This window comes from Babylonia areolata, chromosome 24 (assembly GCF_041734735.1).
Source record: "Babylonia areolata isolate BAREFJ2019XMU chromosome 24, ASM4173473v1, whole genome shotgun sequence".
NCBI classification, from domain to species: Eukaryota; Metazoa; Mollusca; class Gastropoda; order Neogastropoda; family Buccinidae; genus Babylonia; species Babylonia areolata.
In genome coordinates this window covers 5,545,067-5,566,931 of record NC_134899.1, presented here as the reverse complement: position 1 = coordinate 5,566,931, position 21,865 = coordinate 5,545,067, and the positions used below count along the sequence as shown (strand labels likewise).

Below are 21,865 nucleotides of genomic sequence, written 5' to 3'. Positions count from 1 at the left end.
GTGTGTGTGTGGGGAGGGTGGTGTGTGTGTGTGAGTGTAGGGTGGTGTGTGTGTGTAGGGTGGTGTTAGTGTATGTGTGTGTGTGGTGGGTGGTGTGTGTGAAGGGTGGTGTGTGTGTGAAGGGTGGTGTGAATGTGTATGTAGGGTGGTGTGTATGTGTATGTACTATAGGTGGTGTGAGTGTGTATGTAGGGTGGTGTGAGAGCGGCAGTGTGGAGAAATGTGCGGGGTGGGGTGGAGCTGCGTGTGAGGGCCGAATCAATAGCACTGTCTTGTCCAGCCCTGCACAAGACAGATGGGACCAGCAGACGAGTTGGGAGGGGAGAGGGAGCTTGGGCGGGCTGGGGTGGGCTGGGGTTATGTGGGCTCCAGAGTTGGGCACTGGGGTGGGTGTGGGACTGAAGAAGGGGATGGGGCAGGAGGAGGAGGGGAAAGGAGGATAGTGGTGGTGGTGGTGGCATTTTATCGCTCCACTGCCATGGCCGTTTTGAGATTCTCAAGCCTATTGATTTCTGCATAGTTTGTGTGTCTTTTGCAGTGTTGCCTATTGATTCGTGTCCGTGTCCCACACGCTTGCACTGTACACAGCCGTGCTCTGGGGTGGGGTGGCAGGGTGGGGCGAGCAGGGCGTGTGTGTGTGTGTGTGGCTGCGCATGCAGTCTCGCTCGGATTGCACGGCGTATGCAGACAGGCAGATATGCAAGCACTTGCATGCATGTGTGCACACAGACACAACACACACATACATGCACATGTGTGTGCGCTCGCACACACACACATGTATATATACACAGATACATACACACACACTCACAGATACATGTGCACACACACACACTCAACATACACACACTCATTCACTCAACACACACACACATTCTCTCTCTCTCTTACTCTCTCTGTGTCTCACACACACACACACACACACAACACACAAACACACACTCTTTTTATGAGTAACAACTGTTTTCATTCCCATCACCTATGGAGTTTTACCTGTGGAGTGACCGATAAAAAGTGACAGAGGGATTATCCAGAATCATTGTTGTATAATAGACCATTAATTGGGGAATTAGCTGGAATCATTTCATAGCTAAAAGACAATTAAGGATCTTATAGAGTTGCTGTTATCTGTCACTGAAGTATCTTTCTTAAATGATTGATCCCAGACGGGCCATCTATGGAGGGATCATCTGGAATGATTCTCATTTGATTGATCATAGAGGGATTATTTAGATTCATTTTTATCTGACAGGCCTTTGAGGGATTGACTGGAACCATTGTTGTCTTCATTGATATTCATTCTTGGGAAACTGCTCGCTGCATGTGAAAAGAAAAATGAGAAAGAAAAAGCGTGCACACCGACACTTCACCCCACCACCAGCCCCTCCTCCACACATACGCACACATATGCATGTATGCGTGTGCACACAGGCATGCACGCAGGCATGCACGCGCACACACACACACACACACACACACACACACACACACACACACACACACACACACACACACACACACCACACACACACACTCATACATGCACCCACCCATATGCATGCACACACATACTTTTCTTGCTTACACACTTGCAAAATATATTGAACTGATATGATGGTGAAGTCAATATAAAACTGAACCAAGCTGTAAAACTAATCATCATGATGTTATCAGCAACCCAAATCTTACCATTGGACAAGACTTTGTTTCCAAAAGACTTCGCTTGTCAGCCATAAGCTGATGACTGCCAATCATGGTGTGGGATTGTGACTTGCCTGCAAGACCTCAGATTAAAAATTTATGTGATGATTTGCATGTTTTTATGTGTTAGAGAGATTGCGAAAAACAAGAGTAAAAAAGGTTATTTATCATGCATGCATTGTTTCAGGTGGTGGGAAACACAGTATTGCCAGAGGAAGTTCGATTTCCGGTGAGCTTTGTGCACATTTATTTTCTTCTGCCTTTTGTTGTTTTGTTGTTTTCTCTTTGAGTGTGTGATTGTGGTGTGCACCATGTCATGGGAATCACCGTGAAAAGGTCTGTCCTTGGTGGCCAGGTGCTCAACCCACAGAGGATTCAGTTTGGTCAGTTATATCTCAGTCTGTCTCTTGCTGTCTGCACTCAGCTCAACACCCCCACACACTCCCCTCCCCCCTGCACCCCCTCACACCCCCCTGTCATTCACAGGCACTCAGCAGTTCAGATGGGGCACCCAGCGGATACTTTTGCTGTCTGGAAAAAAAAGAAAAAAGAAGCTGAAAAAAGGAAAAAGCTGTCATGTGCAAGATCCAGGATCAAGTCTTCAGAATAAGCCTGCTAGGCAGAGGGGGGAGGGAGAGGTTTGGGGAGGGGGTGGGGGAGGGCAGCTGGTCAGACACAAGGGCCGGAATAAGCAGCAGTCAGGCGAAGGTATCGCTCTTACTCTCTGAGACGTGTGCACCACCATCGCTAATCCCAAGGACGTTCCAGGCAGAAAAGAGAAAGCCAGTTGTTGACAGGAAAAGAGGAGCTGACACCCCTCCCGTGCCGTCTCGCACCCCACTCGAAAAAGAAAAAAGTTTTAATGCTGATGTCAATTCCAGTTACATCAGCAGTCATGTGAAATGAATAGAGACAAGCTTGCTATGTGTGGCGTTTTCTTTAGAGAAATCCTTTCTCCCCAGGAAAAGGATAGTAGGGGTGGGAATTTGATGGCACTGATATTGATCACTGGCTTCCATTACTGTGATGAGGGGATGCTTTGTTCATTCGTTATGATGTAATGGGGAAAGCATGCTGGGAAAGTGCCAGCTGGCTCAGCATGGAACCACTTTAATTTGGCATGCACTGTGTGGTGTACTTTTGTCAGAATGAGGAATATGATGGTGATCATAGAAATGTTGATTAAAGTGGTATGGATGATTGAACGCAGTGTGAGTGTGTGCATGCACGCATAATCACACATACACACTTGCAGCAGATATGCAGATGCGTGCGCGCGCGCACACACACACACACACACACACTCACACAAATATGCACATATTGATACATGGACACTTACTCATTCTCTTTCCTTACACACACACACACACACACACACACACACACACACACATATGCACACGCATGCATGCACACGTTCTCCCTCTCTGTCTCTGTCTGTCTGTCTCCCCCCCCCCCCCACCTCCCCTCCCTTTCATTCTCTCTGTCTAGTCTCATTCATTCATTCATTCATTCATGCACACACGCATGCACACACACACCCGCGTGCACACATACACAACCACATAATACAACCTGGTATAGGAATGTTCAAGTTATAGTTTACTCTCAGTTCAGTCTTTTGTAGTTCTTATTAACCTCTGCTATTTTTTGTGTCTCTTTTCCTGTATCAGTCGTCCCACATCCACCTTCCCATCGCCACCACCCCCCCTCACTCCCCCCCACATATACTACTGCCCCCACCCCCTTCTCCTGTCTAATATCATGCAGTGAAAAAACGTTTAACTAAAGAAAGAAAAACACATGTAGAAGCTTGTGCATACATGCATACCTTTTATATCTACCTGATTTGTTGTGTTAGCTGTTTGATCTGACACAAGCAGGGGCAGTTTTGGGGTGTGATTTGAAGGGGTAGTTGGAGATGTGAGGAAAATTGTTCAAGTCTTTTTGAAAAAATATTATTATCATTATTATGATTATTATTATTTCTTTTTTCTATAAGCAGATAATATGGTTTAGTGTATTGCATATGGATGGACACATCCTTGGAACCTTCATGTAAGTGTTTGTGTGTGTGTGTGTGCTAATGTATTTGCAAGTGTGTGTGTTTGTGTGTGTGTGAGTGTTTGCATGAGGGAGAGGGAGACAGAGAGAGAGAGAGAGGGGGGAGGGGAGAGGAGAAAGGAGGGGAGCAAAAAAAGTTCAGCCACCTATGAGGGAGCTTAATAAAAGCTGTCAACATCTTTTTATCAAAAGCAGAATGACTCTGAATGCTGCCTTTGGTTTGTGACAGGGGCTATGGAGTTGTTTCGCTCAGGCTTTGGAAACCAAGCAGCCCATGTTCTTGGAACACATACCCACGGTGAGAGCCTGACACTTTTCTTCTATTTTATAGAGATTTTGTTTTCCTTTTCTTTTCTTTTACATTCCAGTTTCTCACTGGAATTTGTTTTTGTCATCTTTCATGTTAATTGTTATGATGCTTTGCACCAGATCTGTGTGTGTGTGTTTTATTGCAAATGCAATGTTCCACTTTGTTGTGCTATAGGTTTAAGTGTGTGTGTAAGAGTAAGGCTGCTGTGTTTGGAGGGATTGAATCTTCACTGTGCAATGATTGAATTGTGTGTGTTTGTGTTGTGTGTGTGTGTGTGCGTGTGGAGGGGCTTGTTTGTGTGTGTTTGACTGAGTGTACACTTACCAGAATACGCAATTTATGAATTTTTGTTATGCTCCCTATGCGCCCTTTTGATACACAGGGTGCATGGTTCATTATTGGTCCATGGTTTATTCGGTTTTCTCCCACAAGATGAAGCAGAGAGATGTATACATGCACACAGGGGAGATTTAAAAAAAAAAGAAGAAAGAAGAGGTGTACAGTTTGTGGCAAAATACTTTCCTTGAGCTGCCTGATTTTCTCTCAGAGAAATGAGTTGTAACAAAACCACTTCTGCTCTGCACCACACAGCAAGCATGCCAGTTCCACTGGTTGGCAGCCAAGCATTGTCAGGATGACAATCGTCAGCACACAGAGGTGAGCTGTACCTGATGACCTGCCAAGAGATGCAGTTGCTGGCTCAGATAAAATGCCTGGGTTGAACCGGCCACCAAAATGAAGCGATGATAGTCATGGACTGATTACTGAATGGACAGGGGTTCGAGCCCCATCAGAAATAGGGATTTTGCAGCCCATGGCTGGCTCCAACACACAGGTGAAGTTTTTCAGTTTCAGTTTCATTTTCTCAAGGAGGCACCATGGCATTTGGACAAAACCATATAAGCTGCACCGCATCTGCTTGGCAGATGCCCGACCAGCAGCATAACCCAGCGTGCTTTGTCAGGCCTTAAGTGCGTACTTATATATTTGTGTACCTATCAGAGTGGATTTTTTCCAGAGAATTTTGCCAGAGGACAACACTCGCGTTGCCATGGGTTCTTTTTCAGTGCACCAAGTACGTGCTGCACACAGGACCTCACTTATCGTCTCATCCGAATGACAAGATGCTCAGTTTGATTTTCCTGTCAAAGTTGGGAGAAAAGGCAAGACTGGTAAGACTGGGACCTTCCAGCAGAATGCTATCCACTTCACAGATGCATCATTAGGATTGTCGCTCATATTTCCCAACCAAAACTGCAAGGGTCTTATGTCTCAGGCCTGGTTGATGCCAAGATATATCAAGTAAGGATGCATAAACAGCCCAGTCACAGTAATCCTAAACCCTAACGGACCTCCATAGTGTCCTTTTTATCATCATCCCCTCATCCTCTCTCATCACTTAATACAGAAAAAAAAAAGAAACATTGTCCCAGATTCTGTGGACTTGGCATATTCAGCTCTCATTGTAGTTGACCTCAGTTTTGATTTTTCCCTGCCCTTGGTGCTTTGTGATGAGTTCCTATCAAAGCCATTGTTGAGGACAGATGCATGGTGGAATGTGGGTGGAAGGAAGTTACGATGGTCTCGACTCCATCAAGGACGCTGACTCAGTTTGCAACTAGTCGATTATTGTCATCGGCAGGGGGCTTAGTAGGTGGTGTCCTGCATACATTAAATCAGAACATACGCCACTGAACACCAAAGTGACTCATCAGCAGTGCAGGGTCTCCTCTGGTGTGTAGTGTTCTGGCAACATGATGTGGATATTGTATTGTGGACTGCCGGTCATTGCTGAAACTGTTGCAGACAAATGGGGATGTGGTTTTGTATGGGAGACAGGGTTAGGGGGCTCTTTGAAAGATGGACAGGGGTGTACCCATGTAGCTTTGTATGGGGGACAGGGGTGTAGCTTTGTATTATGGGGGACAGGGGTGTGGCTTTATATGGGGGACAGGGGTGTGGTTTTATATATGGGACAGGAGTGTGGCTTTGGCTGTGGCTTTGTGTGGGGGACAGGATGTGGCTTTGTGTGGGGGACAGGGTTGTGGCTTTGTATGGGGGACAGGGATGTGGCTTTGTATGGGGGACAGGGGTTGTGTGGCTTTGTATGGGCGACAGGGATGTGGCTTTGTATGGGGGACAGGGATGTGGCTTTGTATGGGGGACAGGGGTTGTGTGGCTTTGTATGGGGGACAGGGGTTGTGTGGCTTTGTGTGGGGGACAGGGATGTGGCTTTGTGTGGGGGACAGGGGTGTGGCTTTGTATGGGGGACAGGGATGTGGCTTTGTATGGGGGACAGGGGTTGTGTGGCTTTGTATGGGCGACAGGGATGTGGCTTTGTATGGGCGACAGGGATGTGGCTTTGTATGGGGGACAGGGGTTGTGTGGCTTTGTATGGGCGACAGGGGTTGTGTGGCTTTGTATGGGGGACAGGGATGTGGCTTTGTATGGGGGACAGGGGTTGTGTGGCTTTGTATGGGGGACAGGGATGTGGCTTTGTATGGGGGACAGGGATGTGGCTTTGTATGGGGGACAGGGGGCTTGTGTGGCTTTGTATGGGGGACAGGGGTTGTGTGGCTTTGTATGGGGGACAGGGGTGTGGCTTTGTATGGGGGACAGGGGTTGTGTGGCTTTGTATGGGGGACAGGGGTTGTGTGGCTTTGTATGGGGGACAGGGGATAAGCAGTGTGGGTGTAATGTCACTGAAACAGTTGAGATGATATGACACACCTTAGTGCCTGTTCCCAGCCTAAAAAAATGGTTCTGTTGAACAGCAAGATGTACATGAGTTTTTTTATGTTGTTTCTTTGGAACTGTTGGTTGTTGTTTGCTTTATGCCTGCTGCAGGGCACAGATTGGACAGACACCCCAGGGGCCCTACTGGACAGAGGTGTGGACCCCCCTGCCTCCCTCAACCCTACCCCCCTCTGTTGTCATGTTAATCCTGTCCCTGTGCAGATGTATATGTATCTTTTTTTTGGGGGGTTGGGGGGAGAGGAAAATGGTAGAATGGTTAAGGTGATCATTTGCCAGTACAGGGTCTGTGAGGGTCTGGGTTCCGATCCCAGTCTCGCCCTTTCTCCTAAGTTTGACTGGAAAATCAAACTTGGCATCCAGTCATTCGAATGAGATGATAGAACAAAAGTCCCCAGTGCAGCACTCACTGGGTACCCTGTCAAGGACCCATGGCTACAAGAGTGTTGCCCTCTGGCAAAATTCTGTAGAAGAAATCCACTCTGTTAGGTATGCAAACATGTGTGTACTCACTCAAGGCCTGACCAGTGCATTGGGTTATGCTGTTGGTCAGGGATCTTTCTAGCAGATGTGGTGTAGTGTCGTCTGAACGCAGTGGCTCCCCCCACCCCTTGAGGAACTGAAACTGATGTGTGTGGTGAGGGGTCTGTTGTGTGTGTGTGTGTGGTCAGGAGCGGAGGGGGGAGGTGGAGAAGATTGTGGACATGAAGGTGGACAGTCTGCTGTGCGTGCCGGTGGCACGGAAAGGGAGCGACGACCTCCTGGCCCTGGCCTGTCTCGTCAACAAGACCGGTGGAGGAGGGTAGGGCCGTTTCTCCTTAGTTAGGGTCACTCACTTTGCACTTGCCTGTGCCTACATGGACTGTCTGCAGATGTGTGTGTGTGTGTGTGTGTGCATGTGTGTGTGTGTGTGTGCGCATGTGTGTGTGTGTGCGTGTGTGCATGTTTGTGTGTGTGCATGGTAAACTGGCATTTTCTCAGCTCTCAAGTGTTAGGGAAATCAAACTGGGCAGGGTGATAGATATAGATAAAACCTGTCCAGCCACCACTTTCATAAAGATATTGATCATCAGCAAACATCATCATCTTGGAACATGTTTTGTGAATTAATTAAGATTTTATTTTAGCATTTTGAAAATTAACCTTTTCTTCAAACTAGTCACATATTGTGCCCATAGCTTTTTCAGTTATTAAACATATTTGAAATTATCTTTTCTTTTACCAGTATGACGATAACTGAAATAGACCCTTTCAAGATAAGATTATTCTGGTCTGTTTAAAAATACATTTTGCCAATGGGAATTATTCTAGCAATATCATAGGGGTAGGAGTAGGAAGACTGTTGTAGCTTTTATTCCAGAAACAGACATAACTTATGAAAATGTAAAACATTAAAAAAAATTTTTTTAAAAACCACCACCATGTGACAGCTTTTTGTTGTTGTTGTCTTTTAGCTTCCATTATTGTTATGATGTTCATGATGGTGACTGTGATCGCTATTGTTTCACCCGACCATGCACTCCTTTAGAATGCTTTTGCAAGATATCCACTTTCAGATTCACGGACACAGACATTCAGATTGTCCGCCAGTGTTTCACATACACGGCCACTGTCCTCACAAGCACCTTAGCCTTCCAGAATGAACGCAAGCTGAAAATTCAAACACAGGTATGTTTGGAAAGCCAGAATCGTGAAAGGAGGTGTGGATTAAAAAAAAACAATTAATGATATATTAGTGTGGAAATTTGTGGATTTGATCAAATAATCATGTATATTTTCAGATCATGATAGCCAATCATTAAAATTCTCAGTGCAGCTGATTTTTATCATCTTTTTTTTGTAATGCTTTGGTAATTTTTGTTGTGTTTTTTTTTTCATTTTCTTTTCTCTGTGTGTGTGTGTGTGTGTGTGTGTGTGTTTAGAGATGTATTGTTTCCTTGATTGCTTTATTGAGTGACTGTGTGTGTGTGTGTGTGTCTGAGTGCACTTCTTCAATTTGGAAAGTCAGTCATCATCATTGACTATTGCTGACCTGTGTGCGCAGAGGCATAAGATAAAACATAAAAATAGGTCTGTTTGGACAACAAAAGGATAGAAGAGGGTCTAAAGCACCTGTGTGTATATATCTGTAAACACCTGCTCATGAGGTGTACAATGAATTTGTGAAGAAAGAAAATATACCATCTGTATACTTCCCCCAAACCAGACCTAGCCAAAGTGTTATCCCACACCAGGCACACAACTCCTGTCTCTTTCTGGCGCATTTCAGCCGCTTGTATGCCTAAACCAGTTGATGAAAGGAGAAAATCTGTGGAGGGAAAAGTCTATGACCAATCTCAGTATTTAGTCCAATGTTTAGTCCAGTGATTTATCCAGCATTTAGCCCAGTTTTTAATCCAGTGTCCAGTCCAGTGTTCAGTCCAGTTGTTGATTCAGTGTTTAATTCTCTTCTTTTGAAGCAGTTGCTAAGCTGCTACACATCAGTACAGAAAGCTCCATGAATGCCTGGTTGCCAGCTTTGCGGTTCACCCCTGATCCAGTCCAAACACAAACCCACGTTGTTGTTTTTTCTCTTTAACTGGCGGTGCCCATTTTTCAGCTCAGGGGGTTGCGTTTCTTTGTTTTATTCTCCATCGCTGCCGGCAAGTGATCTCATTATAAGTGCTTGAAATAGCTGCGTGCCCATGCACAAACGCACATAATAACAGAACTTGTCTCTCTTTCACCATCCAAAATGGTGGACAAGAAACGACAGCATCAAACTTCAGATGAAAAATCAGATTGTGAAATTGTACAGCCTTCCACATCGAAGGTGACGGGCGCAATAGCCGAATGGTTAAAGCGTTGGACTTTTAATCTGAGGGTCCGGGGTTCGAATCACGGTGACGGCGCCTGGTGGGTAAAGGGTGGAGATTTTTCCGATCTCCCAGGTCAACATGTGTGCAGACCTACCAGTGCCTGAACCCCCTTCGTGTGTATACACATGCAGAAGATCAAATACGCACATTAAAGATCCTGTAATCCATGTCAGCGTTCGGTGGGTTATGGAAACAAGAACATACCCAGCATGCACGCCCCCGAAAGCAGAGTATGGCTGCCTACATGGCGGGGTAAAAACGGTCATACACGTAAAAGCACACTCGTTGCACACTTGTTTTCGGCATGATATGCAAAACTGACTTCTCGTGTAAGCATGGCGGGTTGTTTGATTGTTACTCTGCACTGCAGTACCAAGACACATGCGGAAAATGAGGAAGCCATTGGAAAGTTTAAATCCATGGCTTCATTCTTTCAGCCCCAAATGGTAGAAAAGAAAAATACAATGGAGCAGGAGGTCACGAGGGCTGAAGCAATGATCTGCCGGCTGATCATGTTTATAGCCCAGTGGACTAAATAAGTTTGTTTTGTGGACTTTCCTCAAGGTGTTCAGTTCTGTTTGTTTGAATCATGTTTATAGCCCAGTGGACTATATAAGTTTGTTTTATGGACTTTCCTATAAGTTTGTTTTATGGACTTTCCTCAAGTTCTTCAGTCAATTGGAATCATGTTTATAGCCCAGTGGACTATACAAGTTTGTTTTATGGACTTTCCTCAAGGTGTTCAGTCAATTGGAATCATGTTTGCAGCCCAGTGGACTATATAAGTTTGTTTTATGGACTTTCCTCAAGTTGTTCAGTCAGTCAGTTGGAATCATGTTTATTGTCCACTGGACTACACAAGTTTAGTTTTTTTGTCTTTCCTCAAGTTCTTCAGTCAGTCAATTAAAATTCTGTTGTTTATAGCCCAGTGGACAAATCAGGTTCAGTTCATGGATATAGATTTAAGTTCTTTATCCTGTTCATTGACCATCTGATCACAACCAAGTTGGACTGGAAGCCTCCTCTCCTTTGACACATTTGAGCACTAATTCCTTCAGTTGAAAACATTGAAGTGACCTTGGCTACTACTGTTCTAGTGTGTGTGTGAATTCGACATGCATGTAAATAACTGCCTGTTTTAGGATGAACATCAACACAAACAGTGGCCTGTTCCCTTCATTTACCAGTTTGAGACATTCATCAGTACTGATTAAATACAATTTTATCAAGCTGTTTATGTAAGGTAAGAAAATCATTCATTTGTCATTATCATAATAATGATATTTATGTCAACTTTGGCAGTAAAAAATGCTCGGTAAAAATGCTACACTTTACTACTCTGAAACTACACTTATTGCCCATCCAAGCTACACTTGTATCTGTTTGGGGGTAAACAGGTCTGATGTTATCTGCATCTGAAAATTCTGAGCTAGAAAGTTCTTCTGTCATTTCACTCTCTTTGTTTCTGGCTTTTTCCTTTTTCTGGCTGTCTTGTGGACCTGGACCTGGACACTTTGTATGTGTGGGATGTGAGGTGAGCTGTGTGTTTGGACTGGCAACGCCAGCCAAGCAGATCCCTACAGGGAGTTGTGCTTTTATTTCAGACTTCAGTGTTGAGAGCATTAGAGTGGGAAAAAGGAAGAGCATGGCAAGGGATGTGGCAGGAGAGCTGCATGTGAATGGCACCTTAAACGAAAGCAAGCTTTTCAGTCATTGTCCCTCCCTGTCCTCCCACCCACTGGCCATAGATGATCGATACAGCTGTGATCTGGCAAATGTTTAGTGAGATGAAGATTGATGTTAGGGGTCAAGGTGAGTGAAGTGGGAGAAAGGGTCAAACTGGGGCCATCAGACTGTACACTTTCAGCGCTGCTGGTTCTTGTGGCTCCTGCTCCAACACCATTCATGTCTTCCACAACCGTTGCACAATTCTCAAAGTACCTGATCCATTTCATGAAACTGTGTGCATTGTTTGTGTGTGTGCATTTGTGTGATTGTGTGCTTGTGTGTGTGTGTGCATGTGTGTGTGTGTGTGTGTGTGTGTGCATGTGTGTATGTGTGTGTGTGCACACTTTCCCCCATCGTCTTCCCTTCCCCCCTTCAAGTGTTTCTCATTATGCAGCAAAACCTCCAAAGTTTGATCCCTCTCTCCAGACCAACGGTCATAAGAACATGCCATTTTTGTCTTCTGTTTGATTAGTGAATACTTCCCTAATGAACAGGATTTTAACCCTTTCACTCACCAGAGGTGCAGAGCAAGCTCACTGTACAAACCAGCTGAGCAGCAGTACACTTCTGTCTACACCAGCTGTGCAGGAGGGGGAAAACTGTGTCACCACCAACCCACTTTAACCTGCTCTAACTTTGCTTCTACTCATTCAATCTTCTTCATTCGTAGCTCATTTTAAAGGGCAGTGAATGCAAATTATGATAAGCATGTTTATTTGTATGAACACATTGACTGAATTTTAAAATCAGTTGATGAAAATGAAAAAGTATGTACTTTTGAGTAGTTTTCACATATTCTTAGTTGTTTTAAACATAAGGTACACCATTTCAACCGTAAAATGAACACACAGACTGGGAAATTTAACTGGAAACATAGACATAACACAGTGTAATAAAATGTGCACTCACCTTTGTGCAGAGATGAGAAGAATGCACACACACACATAGACACATACACACACACACACACACACACACACACACACACACACTAGCAATTCCATTAGGGAAAACACCACCACCACACACTCATTTATAACCGGTCTGGCGAATTCTTCTCCACTGTCACTGTCAGTAATTGGCATTCCAGCTGGCGAATTATCGTCTAAATTCATTTGCAATGCCTCTGTGGTGTTGTAAACACCCTTTCATTTGTTTCCTGAAGTGTTTGCCATGCTTCGACTGAAGAAATCTGCTGAATGAATTCGGAAATATTCGACATGTGTCAGCTTGCAACTCAAACGTAGAATAGATGTTCCGGAAACACGTGGTGAACATTTCGTACTTGTGTGGTTTCATGGAAAAAAGGAACGAGCATGGTTGGTAACTCTAGTGTACAGGTAGCTGATCGGCGTCCAAAGCATTTAATGAGGAAGTTGCCGATCGGCGCCTGAACCATCGAAAGGGTTAAGTTTTGTGGGTGTTCATTTTGATTTGAGCCTAACTTGAATGGATCTGCAAAAGAAAAAACAAGCTTTATCCATCAAGTGACAGCATGCATAATGAACGGTTTTGTACGGAATGCTTTTTGTTAATCTGCTTCTTACCAGCTTCAGCAGTTGTTTGAAGAAAAAATTGCCAATAGCATCTCCATATGATGACCTGAGTGTGTGTTTGTTTTGTCGGTGTGTTATGATGTCACAGTGTGTTATGATGACCTGAGTGTGTGTTTTGTCACAGTGTGTTATGATGACCTGAGTGTGTGTTCGTTTTGTCACAGTGTATTTTGATGTCACAGTGTGTTATGATGACCTGAGTGTGTTCGTTTTGTCACAGTGTGTTATGATGACCTGAGTGTGTTTGTTTTGTCACAGTGTGTTATGATGACCTGAGTGTGTGTTCGTTTTGTCACAGTGTATTTTGATGTCACAGTGTGTTATGATGACCTGAGTGTGTCGTTTGTCAGTGTTTTGTCACAGTGTGTTATGATGACCTGAGTGTGTTTGTTTTGTCACAGTGTGTTATGATGACCTGAGTGTGTTTGTTTTGTCACAGTGTGTTATGATGACCTGAGTGTGTGTTCGTTTTGTCACAGTGTGTTATGATGACCTGAGTGTGTGTTCGTTTTTGTCACAGTGTGTTATGATGACCTGAGTGTGTTTGTTTTGTCACAGTGTGTTATGATGACCTGAGTGTGTTCGTTTTGTCACAGTGTGTTATGATGACCTGAGTGTGTGTTTGTTTTGTCACAGTGTGTTATGATGACCTGAGTGTGTTTGTTTTGTCACAGTGTGTTATGATGACCTGAGTGTGTGTTTGTTTTGTCACAGTGTGTTATGATGACCTGAGTGTGTTTGTTTTGTCACAGTGTGTTATGATGACCTGAGTGTGTTTGTTTTGTCACAGTGTGTTATGATGACCTGAGTGTGTGTTCGTTTTGTCACAGTGTATTTTGATGTCACAGTGTGTTATGATGACCTGAGTGTGTGTTCGTTTTGTCACAGTGTATTTTGATGTCACAGTGTGTTATGATGACCTGAGTGTGTGTTTGTTTTGTCACAGTGTGTTATGATGACCTGAGTGTGTGTTTGTTTTGTCACAGTGTGTTATGATGACCTGAGTGTGTTTGTTTTGTCACAGTGTGTTATGATGACCTGAGTGTGTTTGTTTTGTCACAGTGTGTTATGATGACCTGAGTGTGTTTGTTTTGTCACAGTGTGTTATGATGACCTGAGTGTGTGTTCGTTTTTGTCACAGTGTGTTATGATGACCTGAGTGTGTGTTCGTTTTTGTCACAGTGTGTTATGATGACCTGAGTGTGTGTTCTTTTTGTCACAGTGTGTTATGATGAGCTGAGTGTGTGTTCTTTTTGTCACAGTGTGTTATGATGAGCTGAGTGTGTGTTCTTTTTGTCACAGTGTGTTATGATGAGCTGAGTGTGTGTTCTATTTCTCACAGTGTGAAATGATGAGCTGAGTGTGTGTTCTTTTTGTCACAGTGTGAAATGATGAGCTGAGTGTGTGTTCTATTTCTCACAGTGTGAAATGGTGAGCTAAGTGTGTGTTCTATTTCTCACGGTGTGAAATGGTGAGCTGAGTGTGTGTTCTATTTCTCACGGTGTGAAATGGTGAGCTGAGTGTGTGTTCTATTTCTCACAGTGTGAAATGGTGAGCTAAGTGTGTGTTCTATTTCTCACGGTGTGAAATGGTGAGCTAAGTGTGTGTTCTATTTCTCACGGTGTGAAATGGTGAGCTAAGTGTGTGTTCTATTTCTCACGGTGTGAAATGGTGAGCTAAGTGTGTGTTCTATTTCTCACGGTGTGAAATGGTGAGCTAAGTGTGTGTTCTTTTCCCATTTTTGCAGGCCTTGTTACACGTGGCCAGGAAGCTGTTCACACGACTAGGTGAGTGTACCCAGGGAAAGGAACAGTCCAAAGAACCTCCTGTGGTGTTGTCTGTTTCCCGGTTTCTCCACAGTTTCTTTGTCAGACGCACGGAGCAGGTTCAGGAGGCAGGCAGACCAGAGACACAGGAGAAAAAGTCACAAAGAAAGAGTTTACTAAGAAAGGCAAGCCAGAGAGAACGCAGCAAAAAAATGTCTGATGCTGAGAAAGTGAATTCCTCTGGATACCCAAATCATAGAGATCCTAAAACTTTGACATTTGCTGTTAAGAAAACGGTTTCAAGCCATGTCAAGCCAGCACAACAGTGTTCTGCATTGTCTTTGGAGGCTGAAAAGGAGGCTGTTAAGAAGGCTGAAGAAAGGAGGAAACGAAAATTTTCTCACGCCTACTTTTTTATGTTTGACCCCACCAGTCTGGAAGCTGAAGTTTCGTCGAATGCATCTGATTCTTTCGACAACAACTGTACCCCAGATAGAGATGAAAGTTTTGCCACTATTAGTTCTGCTCTGAATATACTTAGAAATTCACGTGAAATGATGCCCTCGGATTCAGCAGATGCAGAACAATCATGCGCCTGGGTAGGAGCTGCTGCTGTGGGGTCTGGCAAAGAGTATGTAGACCATTTCAACTTTCAGAACCTGATCCATCCCATTATTTCACATATGTCATCTCTAACTCCAGCTCTCAAAGAATCATCTAGCCTGAAGTCTGAGACTGTGTTGAGTCCTTCAAGAGAACTGTCAATGATGCAAAAATACTGTAACAGGAAACAGTCCAGGTTTTCCCTAAAGAGACCCACAATATATACGAATGTTCCTTTCAGCCAATTACGAACTCTGCCAGCAGAATCGTTTGCTCTGCCAGACGGAAAAATTTGCCCATTCATTGAGACAATACGACATTTGGCCCCAGCAGATGCAGACTATTCAGATGGAGATTTCATGTGTAGGATGCTTGGTTTTGTTTTCTCTCACGAGTTTTCATTACATGATTGACCTTCATAATTTTCTTTTTGTTCTGGGTGGTTGTTTTTTGGTGATTGTGTTTATAGTTCTGACATTGATCATACATGGATGGTAAGTATCGCCCCACATGTGTTTTATTTTGCAGTTTTGGATTGATTTTGTTAGTTGGTGATGTTATCTTGTGGATGCCTGCATTACACATTCTGCCATCACACTTCCTTTGAAATACCTGTCAAAAATGTGAACTCCAAAGCCAGGGAGGCTTACAGGCAGTCCGAGATGATCCAGGATCTTTGGACTCGATTCAGTTGTTTTGGTCTTTTTCTTACTGGGCTGTTTTAGCCCATTTCTTTCTTTCTGTGTCTCAAAGGTTGGACTTTGGATCAACATTGACGGGAATGGAAGTGATGGCACAGTTTGGTTTGGCTGATTTTTTTGTTTTCTGTACAAAATAAAACAAAGTTGTTTGGAAGTTTTGTTTTGGGGTTTGTGGGGCTCAGTGAGTCAGTGTAATCAGATTGGCTCGTTTTGGTTGTTCGTGTGTGTGTGTGTGTTAAACATGAACAAAATATTTTTTTTGGAAATATTTGATCACAGCAGCTATGGCTTTGGGACAGCAAAAAATGACTTCTGTTTTTTTTTCCACACATTCCAGTTATGATGAAAGTGCATTGCCAGGAAGAGCACCACAATCATTAGACTGGTTTTGTTTTGTTTTTTTCCTTTTCACTAAACTTCAGCTTCTAACAAATTGATACATTAAATAAAAAATCCCATTCACTTGTAATTAAAATGATAACTTGCTCTGGTGAGGAAGGTACTTTGATGTGTAAATTTGCCAGGAACAGGAAAATTCTGCCATATTTCAATTTTCAATGGGAATTTTTTTTTTTTTTTAATTATTATCAGATCCCACTCATCACAACATTTTTTTTCAAGACTTAAAGCATAAAAAGGCTGCTATGTTTTGCACTCTTGAATGTCTTATACTATTTACATTAGCCCAAGCGGTCATGTTGTCAGTAAAAGCCCTATCCATGGTGATCAGCTTGCAGCCTGGCCTTAGTCACTGTTAAACTGAAGGTTCTCTACGCATGTGCTTGTGACACACAAATGTTTATGTATATTTCTCCTTCAAGTCTGAAGTGTGCTGGGTTACAGTGCTGGTCAGGTATCTGCTTAGCAGATGTGGTGTAGCACATATGGATTCGTCTGAATGCAGTGACGCCTCCTTGAGAAACTACTGAACTGATGCATTCTTTGGCTTTCCAGACTGATCATTTGTTTCCTCAGAAAAATATTAAGTGAAGAAAAAAATTGAATGCTTACTGATATTTAGTGGTTGATAACCAAACCAACAATTTGAACGAATAACTTACAATGCAAATGAAAAAAATAAACAAAGTATTGAAATAGCTTTACTCTGGTCCTTCGATGGCCAACGCACCAGCATGTTGGTTTGTGTGTAGTGAGTTTGACAAATGTTTGGAGTTTTTGTTTCAAAATATCTGAGCTGTAAAGCTGTCATCAAGTCAGAAAAAGGTTCAGACTGTGATATTTCCAATCCTTACATTTCCGTGCATGTCAGAATAGTGAAATGTTGATCAATGTTGAGAGGACTGTGAGAAATAATGTCAAGAAAAAATATAATAATGCACCCAACTTTTGGTTCAGCAAAAACTTTGGGTGTTTCTTTTTTCCCTCTTTTTATTGATTTTTTTTCTTAGTATCATTTTTTTGTTGTTGTTGTTGTTGTTGGCAATATCAGTAAGAATTACATGGGCCATGATGGCTTTGCCTCTAAAAGAATCAGAAAATCACCCGCATGCACTCTTTGGGTCACTTTTTGGCATGACTCCTTTCTTGTTTGTTTTTCCATGTTATCTTGCTTTTTGTCCACTTGGTTTTCATATTTTGGACGAAAAGGGATGTTACGGCATGGAATGTGTTCAGAAGGGGGTGGGGGGAGATGTGATATACTTAGGATCTTGCTGTTTTTGATTTGTTCATTATGTGATATGTTATTACTTGATTCACATTTTCCTTCATTTTTTTTTAATTACTGTGATTATTGAGAAGGAGCTTCCCCCCCCCCCCCCCCCCCCAACCCCACCACCCTGCCCACTCCCAATTTTTAAAAAAATTATTAATGCAGTAAATCTTTCCAGGTCTGTCTCCATGGGGAGTAATATTTTCTTTTGTCGAAGACTCGCAGACATGGACAGTAAATAATCAGATTCTCAAAAAGAGAAGAAAAAAATGAAACAAAATGGCCAAGTTAAGATATCCACCCAGCACCTCCCCATTTTCATGGATGAAGATGAGAGACATTAATATGGTTTTCTTGGTAACAGTTCAGAACACACAGTGAACAGTAGGGTCCTTGGGCAGAAGAAGAAGAAAAAGACTGTATGCATCAACAGCAGAACCATGTTTTCAGGAGAAAGCCTTGTTGTTGTTGTTTTTTTTTTTTTTTTTTTGTTTTTTTTTATAATTTTTTTATTTTAAGAATAAGAAATTTTATTATCTGCGTAAAGCAGAACGGAAGAACATGTGTTCCGTGTCCGAACGTAACACTTGACTTCATCTCAAGCACTTCTGAAAGTGAAATGCTTCAAACTTTTTCTTTTTTTTTTAAATCACTCACAATCAGTGCACAGTTTCGTTTTTCAGAACTTTTTTTTTATTATTTTTATAAATTTTTATTATTATTTTTTTTAATAACAACTCATGAAGCGTTAATTCTGTTACATTGACGAAGGCCTCCTAGTATCTGTCTGACGTCTATAAGATGGACATTTTCTTGCTGTACTTAGTCTTCAGCGTTTGTGATGGTATGTCAGTGTTTTTAAATGACTTAGTGTGTTTGTGTAAATGTGTGTAGTAATGTCATTGATATAAACGCATTTACATACCACATAAAGGAAACAGTCAGTGAGTGTTATGTTCACATTATGAATGGACACTAGTAGTCTGTTTGGGTTATTCCCTTCTTTCCTCAATTACATATGTATGTGCCCACATTATATGCCAATCCATCACTAAATGACTGAATGTTAGTTAACAGTGATAAGAAATGCTGCTTGTTTTCTGTTTGTGAAAAGTCAGTCAATCTTGGCACAAGATGTGCATGCACATTGTTGTTACACAGAGTTATAGTTTACGAAAGCGTGTCATTAACCCTTTCGCTGCCAGGAAAATAAGATTAAAGTGAAATCTGTTTGCTAGGGTTTTTTCCACAAGAAACAGGTATAAATTTTCAAAAAATTCTGTGCTCTTTGTTATTGGAGAAAGACCCATAAAAGTATATATTTTCTGAAAGGTAAATGAATAAAGAACACAAAACACATGATGTTTTCCCATTTTATATATTTTTAGTGACATGCTGTAGTTTTGAAATCAGTGTTTTGTTTTTTTGTCACATTTTCAACTTGTTCATTACTAACATTAGTCAGTTAATTGCACTAAAATATCATATTTTCTGGACAAATGGATATCTGCATACACAAAATCATACTAGAACAACCACAATAAAAAAAAAAAATTAAAAAGAGATAGACATACAATGCATTGTGACTTCTCCAAGTGATATTGTGGATGAGAGGCCACGCCCCCTCAGTCTCCACCCCCCTCCTCTTCACCCCTCTCACAGTCACTTTATCCAGTTATCATCAGACCGCGTTGGCTGAGTGCCAAGAAAATCGCTCACACTGTCCTGCTAAAAATTCAGTCACTTTCTGCCATCTGCTAAGGTTTGCACAGCCGGCATCACTCACTGATAGTCGTATCTTGGCCACTCTCTTGATTGCTCCCTTTATTTTCTATCAAATCGTCCTATAAATGTTCATCACTGTCTTCATCGAGTTTACGCTTCAATTCCATCTAAGCATCAACAAAAGAAAGCAATCTTGGTTGATTTAGTTCGCTACGATCGCATGTCTTGAGCACGGCGCCAGTCCAACATTTTGTTCAGTGAGCGAGGAGAGGATCCAGGCAAACACTAGGACAGTAACCCAACCAAAATGTTCAAATAAAGGACTGCCTCATGACGTAGATGGGGTTTCTAGCTATGAATAGAATCCAGAAAGTTTCCCCAAGCTAAAGCTACCAGCATTTTTGTCAGTGAACTGAACGCAAAGCAGGGAAAAGTCAGAATATTTTGATGACGAGTTATCTTGTCATTGTGGCAGCGAAGCGGACATGCTTGCCATGACGAGTTATCGCGTCATATAGGCAGCCTAGGGGTTAATTTACAGGTCATTGCATTATGTAAATGAGCTGAGTGCAATTTAGATGCTGTAACTGTTATTCCTGTGTAGTCAATGTGATACACTGTCACGTGATCACTCAGAACATGTGTTTGATGGAGGCGATTTTAATGTGACGTACAGTGTGGTTTGGTATCTGATTAGTGAAAGAAGTACTGTCTTGACTTTTCCAGATGACCTGACCAAGCTGCTGCGAGAAATCATGCAAGAGGCCAGGAACCTGACTGATGCAGAGAGGTAATACCACCTCATCCTTCTGTTGGCGGTTAGCAGTGAACAAATGCTGTATTGTATTGTTACTTTGTGTTACTTTTCATCACAACAGATTTTTCTGTGTGAAATTCAAGCTGCTGACCCAGGGAGAATGCATTGCCACAATTCAGCACTACTTTCTCTCCCTCTCTCTATCTCTCTCTTTCGGCAAGTGTGTTTGTTTTACTATCAAAGTAGGTTTGTCAACAGAATTTTGCCAAGGACAGCCCTTATTGCCACCTCGCGCTAAGTGCGTGCTGCCCACGGGACCTCAGTTTATCAGCTGATCCAAAAGACTAGGGCCCAGACCACCACTTAAGGTCTTGAGGAGGGGGAGTAAAAATCTCAGTCCAGTGTTGGACTGGAACCCAGCTCCATCTGTTGTGTGGCTGTCACCATTTTGTCACGGGCAGTGGGGCACAGGAATGATGGGCAGTGTTTCCAGTCCTCACCTTCAGTACCTTGCTGAAGGACACTTGTAATGGAGGTGTCCATTTCTCTGAAGCTGATGTCACCTTCACCTTCACCTATCCTGTAGTCTTGCGGACCGTTGGGGCGCCACAGGTGATCTGGCAACCAGCATCCTCCAATCCTCTTGGTTTTCTGACCTCCTGATTGTATCGCTCAACCTCAAGCCCATCCATTCTGGGATGTTGTCCTCCCATCTCTTCCTCTGTCTGCCTCACCTTCTCCCTCCTTGCACTGTGCCCTGCAGGAATGTCTTGGCAAGCCCTGATGATCTCATGACATGGCCATACCATTTGAGCTTGTGTCTCTTGACCAAGGTCAACAGGTCTTCGTAGGGCCCAATGACTTGCCTGATTCTGTTTCGAACTTCGTTTGTGATATGATCTTTGTAGGAGATGCCCAGGAGTCTTCGAAAGCATCTCATCTCAGTGGACTGTATTCTCTTTTCTATTTCAGCTGCTAAGGTCCACGATTCACATGCATACAAGAGTATTGATGTCACCAGGGTATGCATCAGTCTGATCTTTGAGCCGAGTGCAGTGTTCCGGTCGTTCCAGATGTACCTCAGTTTTGTGAGCGCTGCTGTCGCCTGTGCAATCCTGGAGAGTACTTCGGGTTTGGATCCCTCATCTGTCACAATTGCTCCCAGGTATTTAAAGCTGTGGACAGTTTCTAGCTTCTGGCCATTCACTCTTATGTCAGTGCTGATGCCATTGGTGTTGTTGGTCATCAGTTTGGTCTTCTCTGCACTGATCTGCATGCCATAGTCTCTAGAGGTTTTATCAAGGTGGTCCACTAAGCTAGCTAGCTCCTCTTCTTTTCCTGCTAGGCCGTCAATATCGTCGGCGAAACGTAAGTTGGTGACTGCTCTGCTGATGTCATTGATATCAAAATTGCCTGTACAGATGCAATGCTGAAATTTCTTGAACTTTGCTAATTCTGTAATCAGCGGTAAGGGTCATGTGGAGCATGTAGGCAGTGAGAATATCTTTGAAAATGGTGGTTTAAGAATGTAGTTAGTCCAAGTCTTGTTGAAAACTATGGTGTATTTGGGTTTGTTTGGGTTGGTTTGTTTTTTACCCAACCAAAGATTCATTTCACAGCAGAGATATTTTTTGGTTTTTTGTTGGCCTGTGTCAACATCTGCT

At 43.0% G+C, this 21,865-nt stretch overlaps 1 protein-coding gene across 1 annotated transcript in view; it reads left to right on the top strand.

The window, feature by feature from the left end:
• Positions 1-21,865, top strand: part of LOC143299145 (cGMP-dependent 3',5'-cyclic phosphodiesterase-like) — a 181,379-nt gene that overhangs the window by 121,641 nt on the left and 37,873 nt on the right. The window contains exons 10-15 of the mRNA XM_076612274.1: positions 1,892-1,933; positions 4,001-4,069; positions 7,507-7,637; positions 8,392-8,503; positions 14,725-14,764; positions 20,171-20,234. Coding sequence (XP_076468389.1) covers positions 1,892-1,933; positions 4,001-4,069; positions 7,507-7,637; positions 8,392-8,503; positions 14,725-14,764; positions 20,171-20,234 — 458 coding nt within the window. The remainder of the gene's footprint in view (positions 1-1,891; positions 1,934-4,000; positions 4,070-7,506; positions 7,638-8,391; positions 8,504-14,724; positions 14,765-20,170; positions 20,235-21,865) is intronic.